We start from the raw sequence: 17,868 nt of genomic DNA on the forward strand, positions 1-17,868 counted from the left end.
AAAATTTTCTTTTCCTATTTTGGACTGGATGAACAAGAGCTAAACCATCCCCCAATTCTCTCCAGCTATCATCAAAATGTCAATATGTTCATGATTAATTTTTATTTCTATCTTTAAAGGATGATATAACTGGAATCTCTAGGAATGGAATTTACATAACATTACTGGAATCTCAAAGGGTTAAGCTGAATGTTTACTTTTATATATAGTTCTACTTATGGTTGTTTTACTTTTTACAGTTTTAAGTCTTTTTACACTATGAAAACAGAACAAGTATCAACCACACTGAGCAGGAGATGATTTTTTAAGTTATTGGTGAATATACAAATTAATAACATTATTATTCACTACAATTTTGTTACTGACTCTAGGCACAAAGGCACTAGCTGACTGACTGACTGGTTCATATCATACGAAAATCAAGACACTAGGCTATAGACTTGAAAATTTGTTTGCAGAGTGATTCAAGTATAACATTAACCTTCAGAAAAATTCTATAAAAAATTGTTTGCTGAAAGTATAAGTTATCTTGATTATAAAAATTAATTTTATACTAAGTATAAAAACTTTGAAATATATCCACTAAATAGAATAATAAAAAACTTTGAAATATATCTGCTACATAGAATAATATAAATAATCTTTAAAATATTCATAGCTTAATGATCCTTATAGTTTATGAAGACAGCCATCTTTCAAGAATTTAAAAATCTCACTGAACTGAAAACATACCTCTTCTTTAAAAATCCTTATTATGCCATATATGCTGATGTATAAGTCAACTCCCAAAATTTTGAGGTGTAAGCCAAGTCTAGTCCTATGTTTACCAGATAAGATGACCCCAAAAATAAGGCAGCACCACTTCCTCTCAAATGCATAACAGATATTTTTTATTTAACTTGTTATAATCAAGGGTTAGCCCACATAGTTAGTCCAAATAAATTGATGTACCTTACCTGTACCACTGTGCAAACCATTATTATAATCTCCAAGCAAAACATATTTGGCAAACATGAGTTTCAGTAGGAAACAATTGTGGTGGGCTGCAAGACCTATGGCAAATGGTGAAAAATGAATGTTAAGCAGGAAGTTTCACTTATTTACTCATCAGTGATAAAGGTCCACATATTATATTTGGCTTACAGACCAGCCCATGGTTGTGAAGATATTTGCTGACTTGCATGCCAGCATATACAGTAAGTTACTTCCATCCTGGAACTCAAAAAGGAAGCTTCTTTTCAATTCCACAAGACTGGAACATTTGACAAACAAAAGGTTCAGTCAAGGGGCCCAAACTAATAAAAAAAAAAAAAAACCATGTTGTTAAACAGTATACAATTGGGTTATGTTCCTTAGCCTTAAGTGATCATTAAGAATCTAACTCATCAGCCTACATTGACCTTTACTGTGCCCCAGAAACAACTGAATAACCTATAATTCACATCAAATATCAAACAAAACCCATATACCACAGAGGTATAGAGGAAGAATAAGCGAACGCAAAACCAAAAATTCATCGCACTTCAGTCCAGGAAAACTTTTCAACAATTTTCCCTTTCCCACAATGCTTCAAACACTATCACGGTAACATTGTTTAGAATTAAATTAAATTAACAGCTCACAATACACTCAACCATTCAAGAAAATTAATAAATGGCTCAATGTAATTCTGAAAGAAAAAGGAAAACTGAATGGTATCCTCACTATGATAGCTAGGAGTTGACTGATGCTACAATCTAAAATTTCCTGTTTTACTGGACCAACCAAGCTCAAGTATATAATAGTTCATCAACACACCTAACCAATAAAGTATACATCTCTCTTACTGAATAAACTGAAAATATTGAAGAGCATCACAGAATTGGTCAAGACTTTGTGCTCGTTGGAATTTGATAAGTTCCATAAAACATGTTTCGCAGCTGATACTATAGAATATAGAACTTGGGCCTGTGTGGGGTATTAAAAAATATAAATGACAATTGTGGCCAATTTAGATGAAAGGGAACTACTTCTAGTAGCATCTTTATTAAATGAATGTCATAAACCTCCAGTTAAGTGATAAATGTGCACAAACCACAATCAGGATTAAAGATTGTCTTTAATCCTGATTGTGGTAACAACATGTTATTTGCAAATAGTAGCTCACATAGGTCTCCCTTTCAGCACTCCTTCCTAGCCTCTCTTTTCTTTGTGATAAATAAGAAGAGGATTCATATCTTGTGATCTGGTAGATACACTGTTAGTGTAATCAGACTGCATTAACCTCAGTATTCATAATGTCTATCTCACTGGTTGCATTCTGTCTATGACTTCCCAAGGTCAATACACAACCCCTTCCTTTCTGCATAGTTTTTACTTGATAAATCTGTCTTTGTTGTTGATTTCCCTAGCATAACCCCAAACAGACATTTTCAATCCTAATGATTGTTGGCAAACATTTCTCCAATTCTTTTATAGTCTTATTCATTTATAATTTTCCCCACTACAGTGCATCCCCCTTTTTTAAAATTTTTGTTTTAACTCTCTTTGACACCTTTCTTTATCAGAATTTCTTGTCAGCTCTTCAGTGAAGGTTCTGTTACGATTTGGTAAATAACTCAATAGTACAATATACTGGTTCATGTTTTCACTGGAACACAAGAGCCACTAACCAACTTTTTAGACCTTTATGCTGGGCTAAAATACTGATTACTAAAGAGCTTTGAGAACTTCTCTAAACTTTATCATCTTTGTCATTCTTACTTCCCATTTATTTTCATCTGGCATGAAAAAGGTGGTGGTCTAGCTACACATGAACCTTTAAGATCCTCAGGTACGTGTCAACCAATAACCTAACTTTTGTGAACCAGCAATGCTGTGGACAGCTCTATTCATGTTCTCTGGAAGTTTACTTTACAAAGGATTGCTACTTCAGCAGTTAACACCAATTCATTTTATTTCTATACTAATTAATTTAATTAATTTCAGATCATCTTCACTTTGATGTTCTTTTTTAAGTGATAAAACTGTGAATTTTGCATTATCAGGTGCTACTCAGTTGCTGGTATTGTCTTTGCTTATTTTGCAAATGGAATTCTTTTTCAGTGTTGTCATTCTAGCTTATACTTTATTTTTGTTCATAGTTGCACACTTTTTTCACAATGTAACAGTTATTATAAAGTTCCTTTTTTCACAATGCTACAGTTATTCTAAAGTTCCTTAATTTCACTGAGACATTCAACTAGCTAATATGTCGCTTAATCTGAAGCATTTACCTTTGAGGAGTTACAGAGTTATTTTATTATCTGTGAGTGGGCTATTTTATGTATATCTAAACTAATTGCATTTTGTAACCTAATTGGGTCAATTATGTTTGTTACTAGCTATGATTTACAACTGATTATAAGGATCCATTTTTTCCTCATACAGTGAGATTTTTTTAGTCCATTACCAGCCACTTTTTTCTATCATAACAGTGATTTACGATTTTTTTTATCTTGTATACTACTTCTACTTTCCATAATTCATCTAGCAGTGTTTTGCCAGTGCTGTGATGTACATTTAGCCCTTGTTATGCCCCAGTGTAACCAACAATGATTTCTGGGCAAAGCTTGCCATTTATCTCTCACTTGACAAGAATTTTTACCTTCTTGCAGATGCTGGTCCATTTAGGTGTGTTGACTATTCATTCCCACTATTAATCAGGTCTAGTAGTGCTACTGTAGAAATGCTTACTTCCTCTGCTTTGGAACGTTCTATCTCCAGGTCAACAATGGTGTCATTTTTGTTATGCTCTTAGTCCTCAGATGTGGTCCTGGCTTGGTCCTGACATTCTCCTTGATTGTATAACACTGCTCTCAACTACAGATTGTATCCTGCTGCCAGTCAAATCCACTCCACACCTGCCTTGCATTAATAACATTAACAGGCCCTCCAAATTCAAACATGCCTTGCTTGAGGACCAGCCTGGTCCATATCTGCCTTGCCTGTCTGACATGATTCCAGCCAAGGCCACTTCATCTCTGTCTTACTTTGTGACCAGCCTCCCCTATCAGCTATGCCCACTACCCTATCTCTGTGCTCTGCTTCTGCTCTACCCAATGACCAACCAACATGTTTGTCTCCTGCTGCTAGCTGCTTGTCCAGTGAATGTAACTATAACTGGTGTAAATTTCTATTTGGCTTGGGAAAGACTTCATTCAATGCTCCTCAAGTGGATCAGAGAAGACATGTCAGCCATGCCTCTTGCAATGTCTCTTCCTTTTCCAGCAAGTGTTTCTTCAGCAGTGTCTGTTGTAATGATGGTGGACACTGTACTAACCATAACCTCTTCTCCTGAAAGTGCCCAACCTCTCACCACGGGTTGGGTACGATTGGTCCAATGACGATTCGTCCAAAATCAATTGGTCCAACGGGATTATTGGTCCAATACCAATTGATCCAAAGGAATTATTGGTCCAATGTTTATTTAATGAAAATTAGTCCACAAGTGAAATTTCCCTTCTTGGTTTCTGTTACCATAGCACAATAATGAAACAATAGCATAATAATGAAACGACCTTTCTATATTGCCATAATGGATATTTGTATACGCTACATTCGAAAAGGACTAAGAAGACAACTGGAGAAGATACATATTACTGGAGATGTGAAAAAAGAGGATGTAAAGGCACAGCAAACACGCACTTTGAAGATAACTGCCATTATTTGAAAAATGAAAGAGAACACACTTGTGGAGCTGCTGAGTCAAGTCGTGTTCATGTAGTGAAATGCCAAAATGCAATTAAGGAAAAAGCTAGTATCACCAGTGATAAACCATGCCAAATTATTCAAGATGTAGTTAGTCAACTAGATCCATCTGTTGTGCCATACATAGGGTCAAAAGAGACTATCAGCAAAATGATTAGAAGAGTACGCAAGGAAGGACCCCAAGAACCAAGTGATTTACTATATGTTTATTCCAGACGAATATAGAAAAACACTCTCCGGTGAGACATTTCTAGTTAGTGAATCCAACATTGGAGATGATAAAATATTGTTATTCACAACCAATTCAAATGTCAAAAAACTCAAAGACACTCATTTTTGGATAATGGATGGAATGTTTAAGACTGTTCCAACACTCTTTAAACAATTGTACACGATTCATGCTCCAGTTGGACCGCAAGAAAGAAGTCGCATCCTACCTCTAGTTTATGTGCTAATGACACGAAAAAACACTGAATGTTATGTGCAGGTTTTCCAGGATCTTCTCAACTATGCTGCTGAAACTGATATCAACCTTTCTCCTGAAATGATTATCACCGATTTTGAAATTGGAGTAATCATTGCAATTGGATCTGAAATTCCTGGCACTCAACACAAAGGCCGTTTTTTTCATCTCTGTCAGAGTATTTACAGAAAAGTTATATCTTCAGGTTTAAAAATTGAATACGGAACTAATGAAAATTTATCCTTGAAAATCAGGCAAATGGCAGCACTTGTGTTTTTACCTGCAAACGAAATTAAGGATGCCTGGTTGCAACTAAAACAAACTATTCCTGATGAGGCGACGGATGTTGTAAATTATTTCGATGAAAATTACGTTCGCGGAAAAGTTAGGCGAATGTTACGAGGTCAAGAAGTGAGAAATCCTCCACTTTTCCCCCCTGCATTATGGTCAGTGTATGATCAAGTAGAAGCAAGTGTACCACGAACACAAAATAAAGTAGAAGCGTGGCATAGACGTTTGGAAGTGTTACTAGGCTCAGCCCATGGGGGGCTCTTCAAACTAATTAGTGAGTTGAGAAAAGAACAAAAGAATGTGGAGGACAAAATGGAATGCATTGTTTGTGGAGAAATAAAACGTAAATTAAAAAAAAAAGATGCTGAACGTGAACAAAGAATTTTAACTGTATTTTCCGAGAGAGAGAATGATGAAATTTTAGATTTTTTACGAGCGCTAGCTCATAATCTAAGGTTTTAAATTCTGACATGTAATAAATCAAATGTTAATCCTCTTTATTTTTAGCATTTAATTAATGTATTACAGTTTATACCACTAAAGTAAAACAATTAGATTTTTTTTATCTGAATAAAAAGTAATGAAATGGCAGTTTTTTTTATGTACTGTATTACAGTTTATATCACTAAAGTAAAACAATTAAGATTTTTTTTTTCTGAATAAAAAGTAATGAAATGGCAGTTTTTATTTGTTTTCAACCTTTTTTAACATAAATAGTTGAAATGACCTTTTGACTAATAAGGTAGGCAATTCTTTAGTGGGTACATCCATCCAAGTATGATGATCTGTGCTTTTCATATCGCAATTGCGAATATCCAGGTCACTTGCAAGTGTTACAAAGGTAAAAATTTAATGGACAAATTGTCCCATTGGATCAATTGGATTTAGACCAAAAATGCTGTTGGACCAATAATCCCATTGATCAATTGGATTTGGACCAATAATCCTGTTGGACCAATTGATTTTGGACCAATCATCATTGGACTAATTGTCTTTGGATGAATCGTGCGGGACCGCTCACCACAACCATGCTGCTATCCTAATATAAAGACTTATGATACCTTGCCCTGCTGCCAATGTCCACCCTCTTCTGTCTATTTGATACTGCTCACCATTCATGAGGTATATCCCTTCTTCTTCATGGGATCTCTAAAGATCAATGCCATTTGCCTGGGTCTTTTTCGTCAAAGGCTGCACTCTGCATAGAAAAACACTGAAGCGCAATATTAATCACAAAAAAAGCTACTTTCCTCTTAGCCATTATTTTACAAAAAACACCAGCTACCCCATGCTTGGTGATTTCCTATTAAGCAAGCTTACTAATCTTTCATAAGAAAAATAGAAATTGATATTTAAGCAATGCCCTGATTCCATGCAGATTAAAAATCTTCTTGTGCTGATGTTTTGGCAAAGACCTAAGGGTTAAGGTGCCAACTGCGATCCCATGAGATACTGATACTGTGACTATCATCACTTCAAGGTTACAACCATGACCAACAGTCTCAACTGGTGTTGTATAGTTGTGATGGGTCAGTGCAACTCAAGCAATATCTGAGATCATACTAGAAATTGGTCATCACTGGGTTGTTTGTTCCCAACTTCATAGGAAGACCCAAACAAATAGTTGCCACAACCTTTGGTATTCCTTCTTTGCTATGACCAGTAGAGACAGGACCTCTTGCTCTATCTAGTGAGACTTTTTAGGCTTTACCTGCCAAGAACCTGATGTTAAGAGTAATAACTTCACACTATTACTTTTCACAGAATGAAGAAGCAACTCACTTGGAACTTGTCTCTTTTTGGCTAAGGCAAGTGATTTGAGAATATACAGTATATCAGTTGGCAAAATACAACAGGCAGTTACAGCAAGCCATGTTGTATATAAGGGAAGAGGTTGCAGACATTTCTAATCTAAACCACTCAAATACTCAACTATACTGAAAATAAGGGTATAACACAAATCCTAAGCACATACACAAATACAGTGGCATTCTATGCCTCAGCATCTCACATTAACAGCAATTCAAACACATATGATTAATACGGTTCTGTTGAAAGAAACATGTTCTTATAACGCAAATTTTGTTCACAGTTCCATGAAAACAGCTGCCTAACATAGTTTACATGAAAAGTGAGACTGCCTCAGATACACCCAAGGATCCTTGGTGTGCATGCATAATGAGGTTACCAGAAGATAACAGCTGAACCTGGGAACATTCAAATATAGGTATACATAATATTAATGGGTCTGTATGGTAAAACTTATTACTAAAAGAATTTTTGCCCTACAACCTTATCATCAAGTCTAAGATAGTTATACTACCTTATTTCCAGTGTCTTTTTCTTAAAATTTATGTTAGGATAATTTTTTGAAGGTGAACTTGGCATCACTACAGACCCCTTAAAAAGTGTTCTTACTACAACACCGACCAAACCCCATTGCTTTCTTTATACGAGGCTTTGGAAGCTTAATTTTTTCTGCATATCTGATGCTCTTTTCTCACTATGCCCCAAGGAAAGGTATTTCCCTCTCACAGATTGCAATAATGAAACTTGTGAAAATCCTCATGCTATGGGTTTTACAAAAAGACGTCTATGATATTCAAATTCATATTTTCTCTTTAGTCATACTAACAAAATATTTTCTAATTGCTTCACCTATCTTACTGAGATCTTTCCCTCTCTATTCACAAAGTAATGGAAGCCATAGATACCCTTACTTTGCACTTTAACACAGTCCAAGAGAAAATATATGTATGAGATTCACAGACAATATAAATAAGGAACTGTGAAAATATATGTATGAGATCCACAGGCAATACAAATAAGGAACTGTACTTTACTTCTTATACCTCACAAATATGGAGGGACTACTGTACAATGTGCAGTTCTTATTGCATAGGCCAAGAAGTCTTAAAAGCAGATTTAAATTTTTAAAACATATGACATCAGATAAATGAAAACAGAATCTCTAGCACTCTATGTACAATTATGAAGACAGAAAAATTGTATTTCATTTGCCTATACAATAAACATACAGAATAGAATATGAGACAAGAAATAGAACAAAACTGTACTTATTACAAAATTTTATTAAAGTGCACAAAGGACACTGTCCATGTGCTTTAATAAATTACTACTTATAAGAAATAAAATTTTGCTCTTTTTTGTTTTCACATTCATTCTATATATGGAGATAACAGTAAGTTGCTTTCAAATACGATAATCACATCACTACAGTATTTCCTTATAAAATTAGTAACAGTATGATTAACAGTAATCATAAGAAATATTTAGCACCAAAAATCCTCAAACCACTAAACACTATGGCACCCATTACAGAGTAATGTATACATGAAGGTGATTTCATAGCTTTATCTATATGTTAAGTGATCCTTTTGTGTGAAGGTGATTCCAGAATAAAGTACACTGCCACAGACACTGAAAATGCATGAAAATACATTGAGTGAAAATACAAAATTTTTACAAGCGAAATACTCATACTACGAAAACATTACAATTTTTTATTTAAGGAACATTTAAGGAATGGCAACAAAGTACACTAGCAAAACAGTTTTCCTTTAAAGCATTGTTTTAAGGAATCAGGCTCCAATTTCCCATATGCCTTCGCAAGGAAGCGCTAACATCAGTGAGGGCTATTTTAGTAAAAAGAAGTGACTTAGCCAAATGAAGAACATACTAACAGGTAATGAATGCAGCAACTTATAACTTGAAACAAAGAATTCCTGTTATAGAAATAGGAATAAGCACCAGCTAATAGTTAAAACACTAATCTACAAGCAAATCTACTCATTTCAACAGAACATATGAAATCAGAATGACTACTGACCTTACAGTTACTTTTACTGTAAATGATGAATCATATGCAGAATACTTAAAACTGTCAGGTCAACTTACAAGTCAGTCCAATTGTTACAGAATTCTAGTTTTTCAAGTCAATCTGCACACAGAAAGGACTACTGAGGGAAGTACAAGGTACATAAAAATAACTTTTGAGCACGCCTAAAAGAGGCTTGAGAATACTTTGAATCCTGCCTCAGAGACTCGAAAGCAGCCCAAAGCATCTGCGATATAGAACGCAGTTGAAGAAAATGCCTAAAATTCTCAGGAGTACTCCAAGTCGACAAAAAAGGGGACTGAGACTGGAAGCGCAGCATCTGAGAAGACCGGGAACTACAATAGAAGCCCCTACTTCTCTAAGAAGCAGGAAAAATTAGCGCTGTCTTAGGAGGCAGGCGTCAAAAGTTCACACCCCTGATCACACAACAATCCCTCACGTCGGACAAAAAACATGAAGACGGACTGACATATCCAGAACGCCTGGGAGACTGAGAAAAACATTGGGCGCCTGGTGCCATGCAAAAGTCTGATGGTAGAGAAGCATTGATGTCAGGTGAGCGCCAGCTGTCAAGCGTGTGTCCGAAGACAGGCGAGCGCCTACTGGCAAGAGAGCTTCCGATGCACGGCAAGTGCCTGCTCCCAGGCGAGTGCCTGCTTCCAGGCGAACACCTGCTGTCAAGTGAGCATATGATGTTAGGCAAATGCCTCCAAGTGAAAACCACATCATCTTGCAAGGGAAGGTTACAGGAAGAACCCGGATAAGGATTCCTATGAGTATGTGGCCTCCAGCAAAGCCTACGGGATGCAGAATCGGATACTGAGTGAGTATGCTTGACCTTACCTAGCATATCTACCTCCTGCCTGGTTCCTGGTTCCTAAGCGCTCACTCCACAAACACAGTTGTGGGCACATTACACTGTTTGTGTTACGTGCAGTTATATAACTTGAAAGAATTTATAGCTTTCTCTTTCATACTGTTATTACATTATAGAAAGTGACACTGAATTCCCTTATTTATAATTTGTCTTTAGCATTAGTAGAACCCTGGTCCTCAACCATATCAGAACTCAATCAGATTTCGATGTGAAATGTCAAGTAAATTTTGCGTCAGAGCTCGAACAACAAACCGTAATTCGACCCGATGCATCATATGATGTTTGTAAACAAAAGTGTTTCGGTCAGCCGCTGCTAGTTGGTGTTGTTGGTGGCGTTCTTCCCACGCGTATTTAAAAGCGTATAAAACCCACACACCCCGCTGCTGCTGTTTGGAGAAGTACATGCTTGTATGTGTATATCATCAGTTTTTTTTGGCTTTCTGCACTGCATTTTCATCAAATCATGGTCCCAAGACAGCCATTGCTGACAAGCAGAAGAGAAAGACAGTAAAAACTACAATAGAACTTAAGAAAGAGATTATTGAGAAGTATGAAAGAGGCATTCACGTGACTGATTTAGCAACGCAGTTTAAGCTACCTAGGTCCACCATAAGCACATTTTTGAAGAACAAAGAGGCTATAAAAAGTGCTAGTGTTGCTAAGGGGGTTACAAGTTTGACTAAACAGAGGCCTCCCATAATAGATGAAATTGAGAAATTATTATTAGTTTGGATAGATGAAAAACAGATTGCTGGGGATAGTGTATCAGAGGCTATGATTTGCGCAAAAGCTAAGAGTTTGCATGCTGACCTTTAAAAACAGAGCTAGATCAAGGCAGGGAGTGCTGATAAGAAAGCTGCAAAAAATATGTTAAAGAATTTCAACAGTTCGTGGACAAAAATGGTTGTGTGTCAAATCAGATTTTCAACTGCAATAAGAACAGGCCTCTTTTGGAAGAAAATGCCAAAGAGGACCTACATTACTAAAGAGGAGAAATTGCCTGGCCATAAACCAATGAAAGATAGGCTAACTTTGTTATTATGTGTGAACGCTAGTGGAGATTTGAAAATAAAGCCTCTGTTAGTTTGCCACTCAGAAACCCCTACAGTTTTTAAGAAATATAAGGTATTAAGGGGCAAGTTAAATGTGATGTGGAAGTCAAATGCTAAAGCTTGGGTAACAAGGCAAATTTTTAGAGAGTGGGTTTCTGAAGTGTGCCCCCCCCCCCATTATAAAGAAATGCCTTCAGGAAAAAGATTTGCCACTCGAGGCACTTCTCATCATGGATAATGCCCCTGCCCACCCCCCAGGCACGGAATATGAGTTGGCAGACGAGTTTAGCTGGCTAAAGGTCAAGTTTTTGTCACCCAGAACTACCTCACTAATCCAACCCATGGACCCGCAGATCATTGCTAACTTCAAAAAGATCTAGACAAAGGCACTTTTTCAAAGGTGTTTTGAAGTTACCAGTGAAGCCAGCCTAACTCTGACCGAATTCTGGAAGGAACATTTCTACATCCTGAGTTGTGTCAGGCTGATAAACAAAGCATGGGGAGATGTTTTTTAACAGGACTCTAAGAGCAGCTTGGAGAAACCTTTGGCCTGATGGGACTCCTCTTAGGGACTCTGAAGGTTTTGATGCCCAAAGTCAGCTTGGAGATGGCTCTGAAGCTGAACCCCTTCCTCTGCCTGACCCAGATGTTGAGGAAATTGTTTCTGTGGCCAAGTCCATGGGGTTGGAGGTGAGTTCTGATGACATCGAGGAGCTGGTGACAGAACACAACACTGAGCTAACAACGGACAAACTCCAGGAACTTCATGAGGAGCAGCAGAAGATTTTGGCTGAGGAGGTGTCTGGAGAGGAGGAGAGCAAGGAGTCAACTTCTAAAGAAATAAAGGAGACGTTTCTGCACTGGGAGAAATTCCAAGCGTTCTTCGAGAAGCATCACCATGACAAGGAATTAGTAAACCAGGCTATTGACTACGTTGATGATAATTTAGTCAACGTTTACAGAAAACAGCTGAAGAAATGGCAACTTTAGACAACGCTGTTCAAGTTTTTTTTCAAAAGAAGAAAGCCAGCCCGGTCCCAGTGAAAAAGGGCTAAGGGAAAAAATTCCTGAAGAGCAGCAACCAGATTTTATGGAAGGAGATTCTCCTTCCAGCCAATGACGCTCTCTCCATACCTCCTCTCCACATCCATCTCCACAGATCCAGATCCTCATCAATGTCAAGGTATGGGCCCCCCTGTAGTTGTTAAAAACTTTTTTAATGTTTATATATGACCTAGAGATACCGTGAATAATACATTTATACAAGTTAAAGCAATGAAAGAGGTCATAAATATTGAGTTATATTAACAGCACATTTCATTTTGTGTTTAATCAACAGGTTACTGTACAATACTGTACTGCACTTTATTGAATGAATGTCCCAGAGCCGTTCAGTGCGTGGTATTCATGAGTGTCAAGGTATGGGCCATGTTGTATTAGTTGTTAAAAATGTTCTAATGTGTTTATAAATGACCTAGAGATGACTGTAAGATTAAGGATTTTGTGTATAGTAAATAATATTTCTACATTTCATTTTGTGTTTAATCCACAGATTACTGTACAGTATACACTTCATTGAATGAAGTTCCTAGGGAAATTCAGTACATTTTGTGTGAGGGGCTACTGTAATTATTCACCAACCTCAAGGTATGGGTCAAGCTGTACTAGTTGTGATAAAGTTTTTGATGTTTTTAAATCACTTAGAAATACTTGTAAGATTAAGGATTTTTGTGCAGATTACAGCTCATAACAGAATTACAGTAATTAATATTTCTACATTTGATTTTGTGTTTATTCCACAGATTTACACTTCGTTGAATGAAGGTCCTGGAGCAGCTGTGTAACATACAGTGTATAGAGTGTACAGTAGTGTAGAGTAAATTTCAATTTAGATGTAGTAGTAGCAACGTGTACATAGTGTAAATTTCAATTTAGGTGTAGTAGTAGCAACATGTATATATGTACAGTACTGTATAGTATAGTATTAATTTGTCTCTATATGCTTGTGCTAATATTAAGGATTCCTTGTGTACAGTACACTAGTTTTACTAATTACGTTAAATACATACATACAGTAATAAAATGAAAAATGTGTTAATTTCAGGTTTTCTTATTTATCCCTTTAATATTGCATAGTAACGGGTACGTGAAGGTGGTAGGCCTCTTAAGATTTGGTGTTGTCTATGTAGGGTTACTTTCTCTCTCCCTCAAAACTCCATTTTTTTTATCTCTTTAATATTGCATAGTACTGGGTACAGTACACGAAGGTGGTAGGGCTCTTAAGATTTCAGTTTGAACGGTGTAGAGCAAAACAAACAGCATCAGAGGTTGTCCATTACTGCCAGGTGTATGATGAAACGAAACATTGCTGGCTATCTACATTCAGACATTTGGATGTTACATATACAGGAGATGATAAAAATTTAGTACAGTACATATAGTATGTACGTAACTGTTAATTTGGGAACAAGTATAATCTCTGAAATACAGTACTATATGTAATACTGTAGATGAGAAAGTGTTTACATGGCAACCAGGGTCTCATGCTAGATTTTTTTTTAGACAGAGATGCACGTGTGCTTTTCTGTAGCAAATGCAATGTTTACGTGTGCTGTTCAGTAGTGAACGCCTTCTTAAGCTTCTCGGTAAAGAAGAGGTTAGTCTGAGGTTAACTCAGAGATGCTGCTTACAAGGATATTTTATGAAAAAAATATGTTAAGGTGTCATAATATTTATTGAAAGATGTTTTACAGTGGTTTCGTACATTATTCCAGTAGACTCTGTATGAAATTTACCATAAGTTAATACTGAACGTAAACAACGTTTATGTAATTAGTACCAGGATGGCACTTTGGTTTGTTTACATCCGCTCATGCCACAAGTTGCCTAGTGCCGACGTAATTTAGGAAATTGTTGTTAAGTTTATGATAACAGACATAATTCGGCTTATTTTTATTATTTTATTAATTTACTGTAATAATCAGGCTTGTTTTTCAATGTTATTATTATTAACAACAGTTTTTGTGTGTACCCGTTACAGTACATTCTGGTAGTGCCTATAGGCTGCCTAGCCTATAGAGCTCTGTCTACCATCGGTCAGGAATGGATTAATCCATTTTCAGTTATTTCTTATTGGAAAAATTGATTCGGAATTTGACTGAGTCGAATCTTGACGCTTCTCCTGGAACAGATTAGCGTCGAGGACCGGGCTTTACTATACTTTAATATTTCATTTGTCTGTTTATTTTAATCCTTGAACATTACCCTTTTCTGCAAGAATGTTACTAATTTTTACCGAAATTTGCTTGATCTTGTCGTGTTTATCTTTCGGTGACCGAGTGCCAACCTATACAAGACACGCGCCAGGATGGCCAGAGGAAGACGACAACGGGCAAAAACCGCTTCCACTTCCGGACATACCCCACTTCCCTGTGCCTCCAACAGTAGAAGGCACAGGGAGAGAGGGTGCTGGCGCTTCCTCTGCCGCAAGGGGGAAAAAGGACAAATAATTGGGCCAATAAAGCAGCATGCAGCCCTAAGACTAGCTACATCGTTTCTAGTTGTCTAATTGCCAAACCTCATATCCTGAACAATACGGGGAACTTTGAGAGGAGAAAATTTTGAAGGAGAAACATTGCTAGGAAAACAGGGAGAGTAGTAAGAGCTGATATTTGAAAGGCTGTGAAAAATGAGAAACTTACTCCAAACCTCACTTCCTGCCCCAGAGTTAGAAAAATCTTTTTCTGTCTTTTCCTATTCTTATCTGCTTATACTTTAAATAAATATTCATTATTTCATCTGACCAACCAATACACTGATCTAGCGATCATAGTTCTACATTTAACACACTGGTTATGACCACTGTAACCGGAAGAGTAAAGCCGGGTATGCACCCTCTTACCTTACAGACTGGGAAATTCAGATAACGATCTAATCAATATCACATAAACACTCTCCAATGCGTCCTTGCAGGCCAACGAGAGAAAAAACTGAATGGAAAACTATAGATGCTCAAACCACCCGAAAGGGATGGGTGAATAGACGGTTCAAACTAAATGATCCTATTAATTTTTTACTTTTTACATTCTTGTCCTCCCACCTGAAGCAGGAAATACAGCTATCATAATAGAGGGGTAAGATTTATTTCAAAAACTGACGCTAGCTATAGCAAGTTCTATGAAAAGGTGAGGCTGAAGCAGAGTTAGTACCAATGCGCAGACCAGTGCATGTGCAGTGGAAGATTTCTAGATCTTGACTAGTAAGAACCTGGTGATACTGAGATTTCTGTGTCCACAGAAATAGGTAAATATATGATTGCTGGGGTTGTAATATAACAAATATGACAAATTTAAATTAATTTGTACTTTTCATAGCTAACAAACCTGCAGTCCTAACATCTGGATAAATCTTCTGGCACCCGCTGGAAACCGGTAAAAATAAAAACAAGAATTGTTTATGCAAGGAATTGGTGGCATCTGGGATCCGTCACGGAGGTGAGATGGGAAGTGGCCAGCGACCTTATCTCAACTCCGCAACGTCTCAGTTTTTTTCCAGCCCATTGTTAACTGAAAGAGGGGTGGCTAGAGGTGGGCAGTAAATGTTAAGACCGCAGGTTTGTTTGCTGTGAAAAATACAAATTAATTTAAATTTGTCATTTGTTCATATGCAGAACAAACCTGGGTCTTAACATCAGGATAGATTCACTCTTGGTGAGAGTTAATTATTATTATTAAAGTAGTTTAACCAGCTCTCAAAGGGCTGGCCCAAAGGATTAGATTAAAATACCCGGTATAGGCTTGAGGTCAAGCACTAGGACCCAATAGGTCATTCAGTACGATGATGAACGAATTGAAATTAAATTAAAAACTGCACATAGGCACATGCTCTCATGCTCAAACACATACAATAAATACATTTACTCATGCTTCCTTACATACACACTAAAAAGGTATATTAAAATTAAGTTAAAATTAAAGTTAATATTTTAAAATATAGCTTTTTTTCTAATTTAACAAATGCTATAAGTTTTCGTGCTTTTATTATTTACTTATTTTTATATTTTATTTTTATTAATTAATTCACAGTTCCTCATTAGCAGCAAAATGGGAACAACTGAAATTGTAAAAGATTCTGACAAAATTTCTTTTTGATTTATTCCCAAAAGTTGACAGTCGCTGTTGGTCATACTTTGGACACTCACAAAACACGTCTGACCGTTATTATCACCTTCCACTCTAAGCACTTGGTAGCCGGGCCACATGGGCTGCTCATTAACCTGTTAAGCGTCACCCACGTAATAATATGTAGCGCCTTCAACGGGACATTACGTTCAAGACTTTAACTGTGCTTTTCAAGCTGTCAGCCGCGTAATAATACGTTTACTCGTATGGAAAATGTTGGAACATCATTTGGTAACACTCTTAGAATACGTAAGCTGTAATTGATGACTTATTTCCTGACTGGCAACTCTTTTTAGTTGGTCGCTTGATGCCTAGATGACTATTTTTTTTTCAGTACGCTTCAGGCATTTTCAGAGACAACATGGCTTTGATGTCTTCAGTAATGAATGTCACAAAGAGGAGGCGTATGTCTTCAAGTGAGATAAATCATATCCTAGACGAGGTGTCTGATACTGAAGACATATTTGATGATGAGAGCTCTAGTTCTGAATCCTCCAGTGATGAGGATATTGAAGAAACAAACTTTTCTTCCGATAGCGGAAGTGAAGATGACTTGTCATTGCCAAGTGACTGGACTCCGAGAGGGAGAGAGAGAGATCCCTTTACTTTTGTTGCTGATCCCGGCGAGAAATTTTCAGTTGAGGATAAAGAGAATCCATTAGAATATTTTGAGAAATACTTAGATGATGAAATCATTGATTACCTAGTGAAAGAAACAAACAGATTTGCAAATCAGTTTCTGGATGAGATTGTAGAACATTTGTCTCCACAATCACGAGTACATAGATGGTTTGACACTTGTGCAAGCAAAATGAAAGTCTTTATAGGTCTACTTATTTTACAGGGAACTGATTCTAAGTGTGACAATTCAATGTATTTCTCAACACAAGAGAGTGTTTCTTCTCCTTTTTTTCGAAAGGTAATGAGTGGCCGTAGATTTGACTTGTTGCATAAATTCTTACATTTGGTTGACAATAGTACTATAACAGAAGGACCAGGAAGAAAGTTAGCAAAAATAAAGCCATTCACTGATCTTATTTTGAAGAAATTTATGAACAATTACATTCCAAGTTTCTGTTGATGAGTCTTTGTTAGGCTGGAAGGGAAATTTATCATGGGTTCAGTATATACCAGCTAAACGTAAAAGGTTTAGAATAAAGTTTTATGAACTTTGTGAACGTTCTACTGGTTATATATGGAACTTCTTCATTTATGCAGGTAAGGATACACAATACATGGAAAAATATATGGATCTTCCTGTGTCTAATAGAATTGTTTCCTCTCTTATGGACCATCTTTTGAACAAGGGCTATTGTTTATATACAGATAATTTTTATACAAGTCCAACATTGGCAGATGCACTTGCGGATGAAGAAACTGACACTGTCGGTACTGCAAGGGTCACTAGAAAGGACGTG

At 36.7% G+C, this 17,868-nt stretch overlaps 2 protein-coding genes across 6 annotated transcripts in view; one reads left to right on the forward strand and one right to left on the reverse strand.

Moving 5' to 3' along the window:
• The window catches only part of frc (fringe connection), a 95,653-nt gene that overhangs the window by 9,107 nt on the left and 68,678 nt on the right, over positions 1-17,868 (reverse strand). For 2 of the 5 annotated variants that reach the window (XM_067104003.1, XM_067104004.1), the window contains exon 8: positions 8,079-8,923. The exons of the other annotated variants lie outside the window; for them this stretch is intronic. In XM_067104003.1, the coding sequence (XP_066960104.1) occupies positions 8,857-8,923 (67 nt within the window). In that variant the 3' untranslated portion in view covers positions 8,079-8,856. Of the gene's footprint in view, positions 1-8,078; positions 8,924-17,868 lie in introns of those variants that run through there. 5 annotated transcript variants of the gene reach the window in all.
• On the forward strand, positions 10,916-13,368 carry LOC136838663 (uncharacterized). The gene is made up of 4 exons (XM_067104009.1): positions 10,916-12,453; positions 12,610-12,689; positions 12,823-12,917; positions 13,073-13,368. Exon 1 carries the CDS (start codon positions 11,775-11,777, stop codon positions 12,258-12,260), a length of 486 nt encoding a protein of 161 aa, XP_066960110.1. The 5' UTR covers positions 10,916-11,774; the 3' UTR covers positions 12,261-12,453; positions 12,610-12,689; positions 12,823-12,917; positions 13,073-13,368.

Source organism: Macrobrachium rosenbergii, chromosome 5, assembly GCF_040412425.1.
Source record: "Macrobrachium rosenbergii isolate ZJJX-2024 chromosome 5, ASM4041242v1, whole genome shotgun sequence".
NCBI classification, from domain to species: domain Eukaryota; kingdom Metazoa; phylum Arthropoda; class Malacostraca; order Decapoda; family Palaemonidae; genus Macrobrachium; species Macrobrachium rosenbergii.

Coding starts and splice junctions, on each gene's coding strand:
- LOC136838663 (XM_067104009.1), top strand. CDS start 11,775: ATGTTTTTTAACAGGACTCTAAGAGCAGCTTGGAGAAACCTTTGGCCT.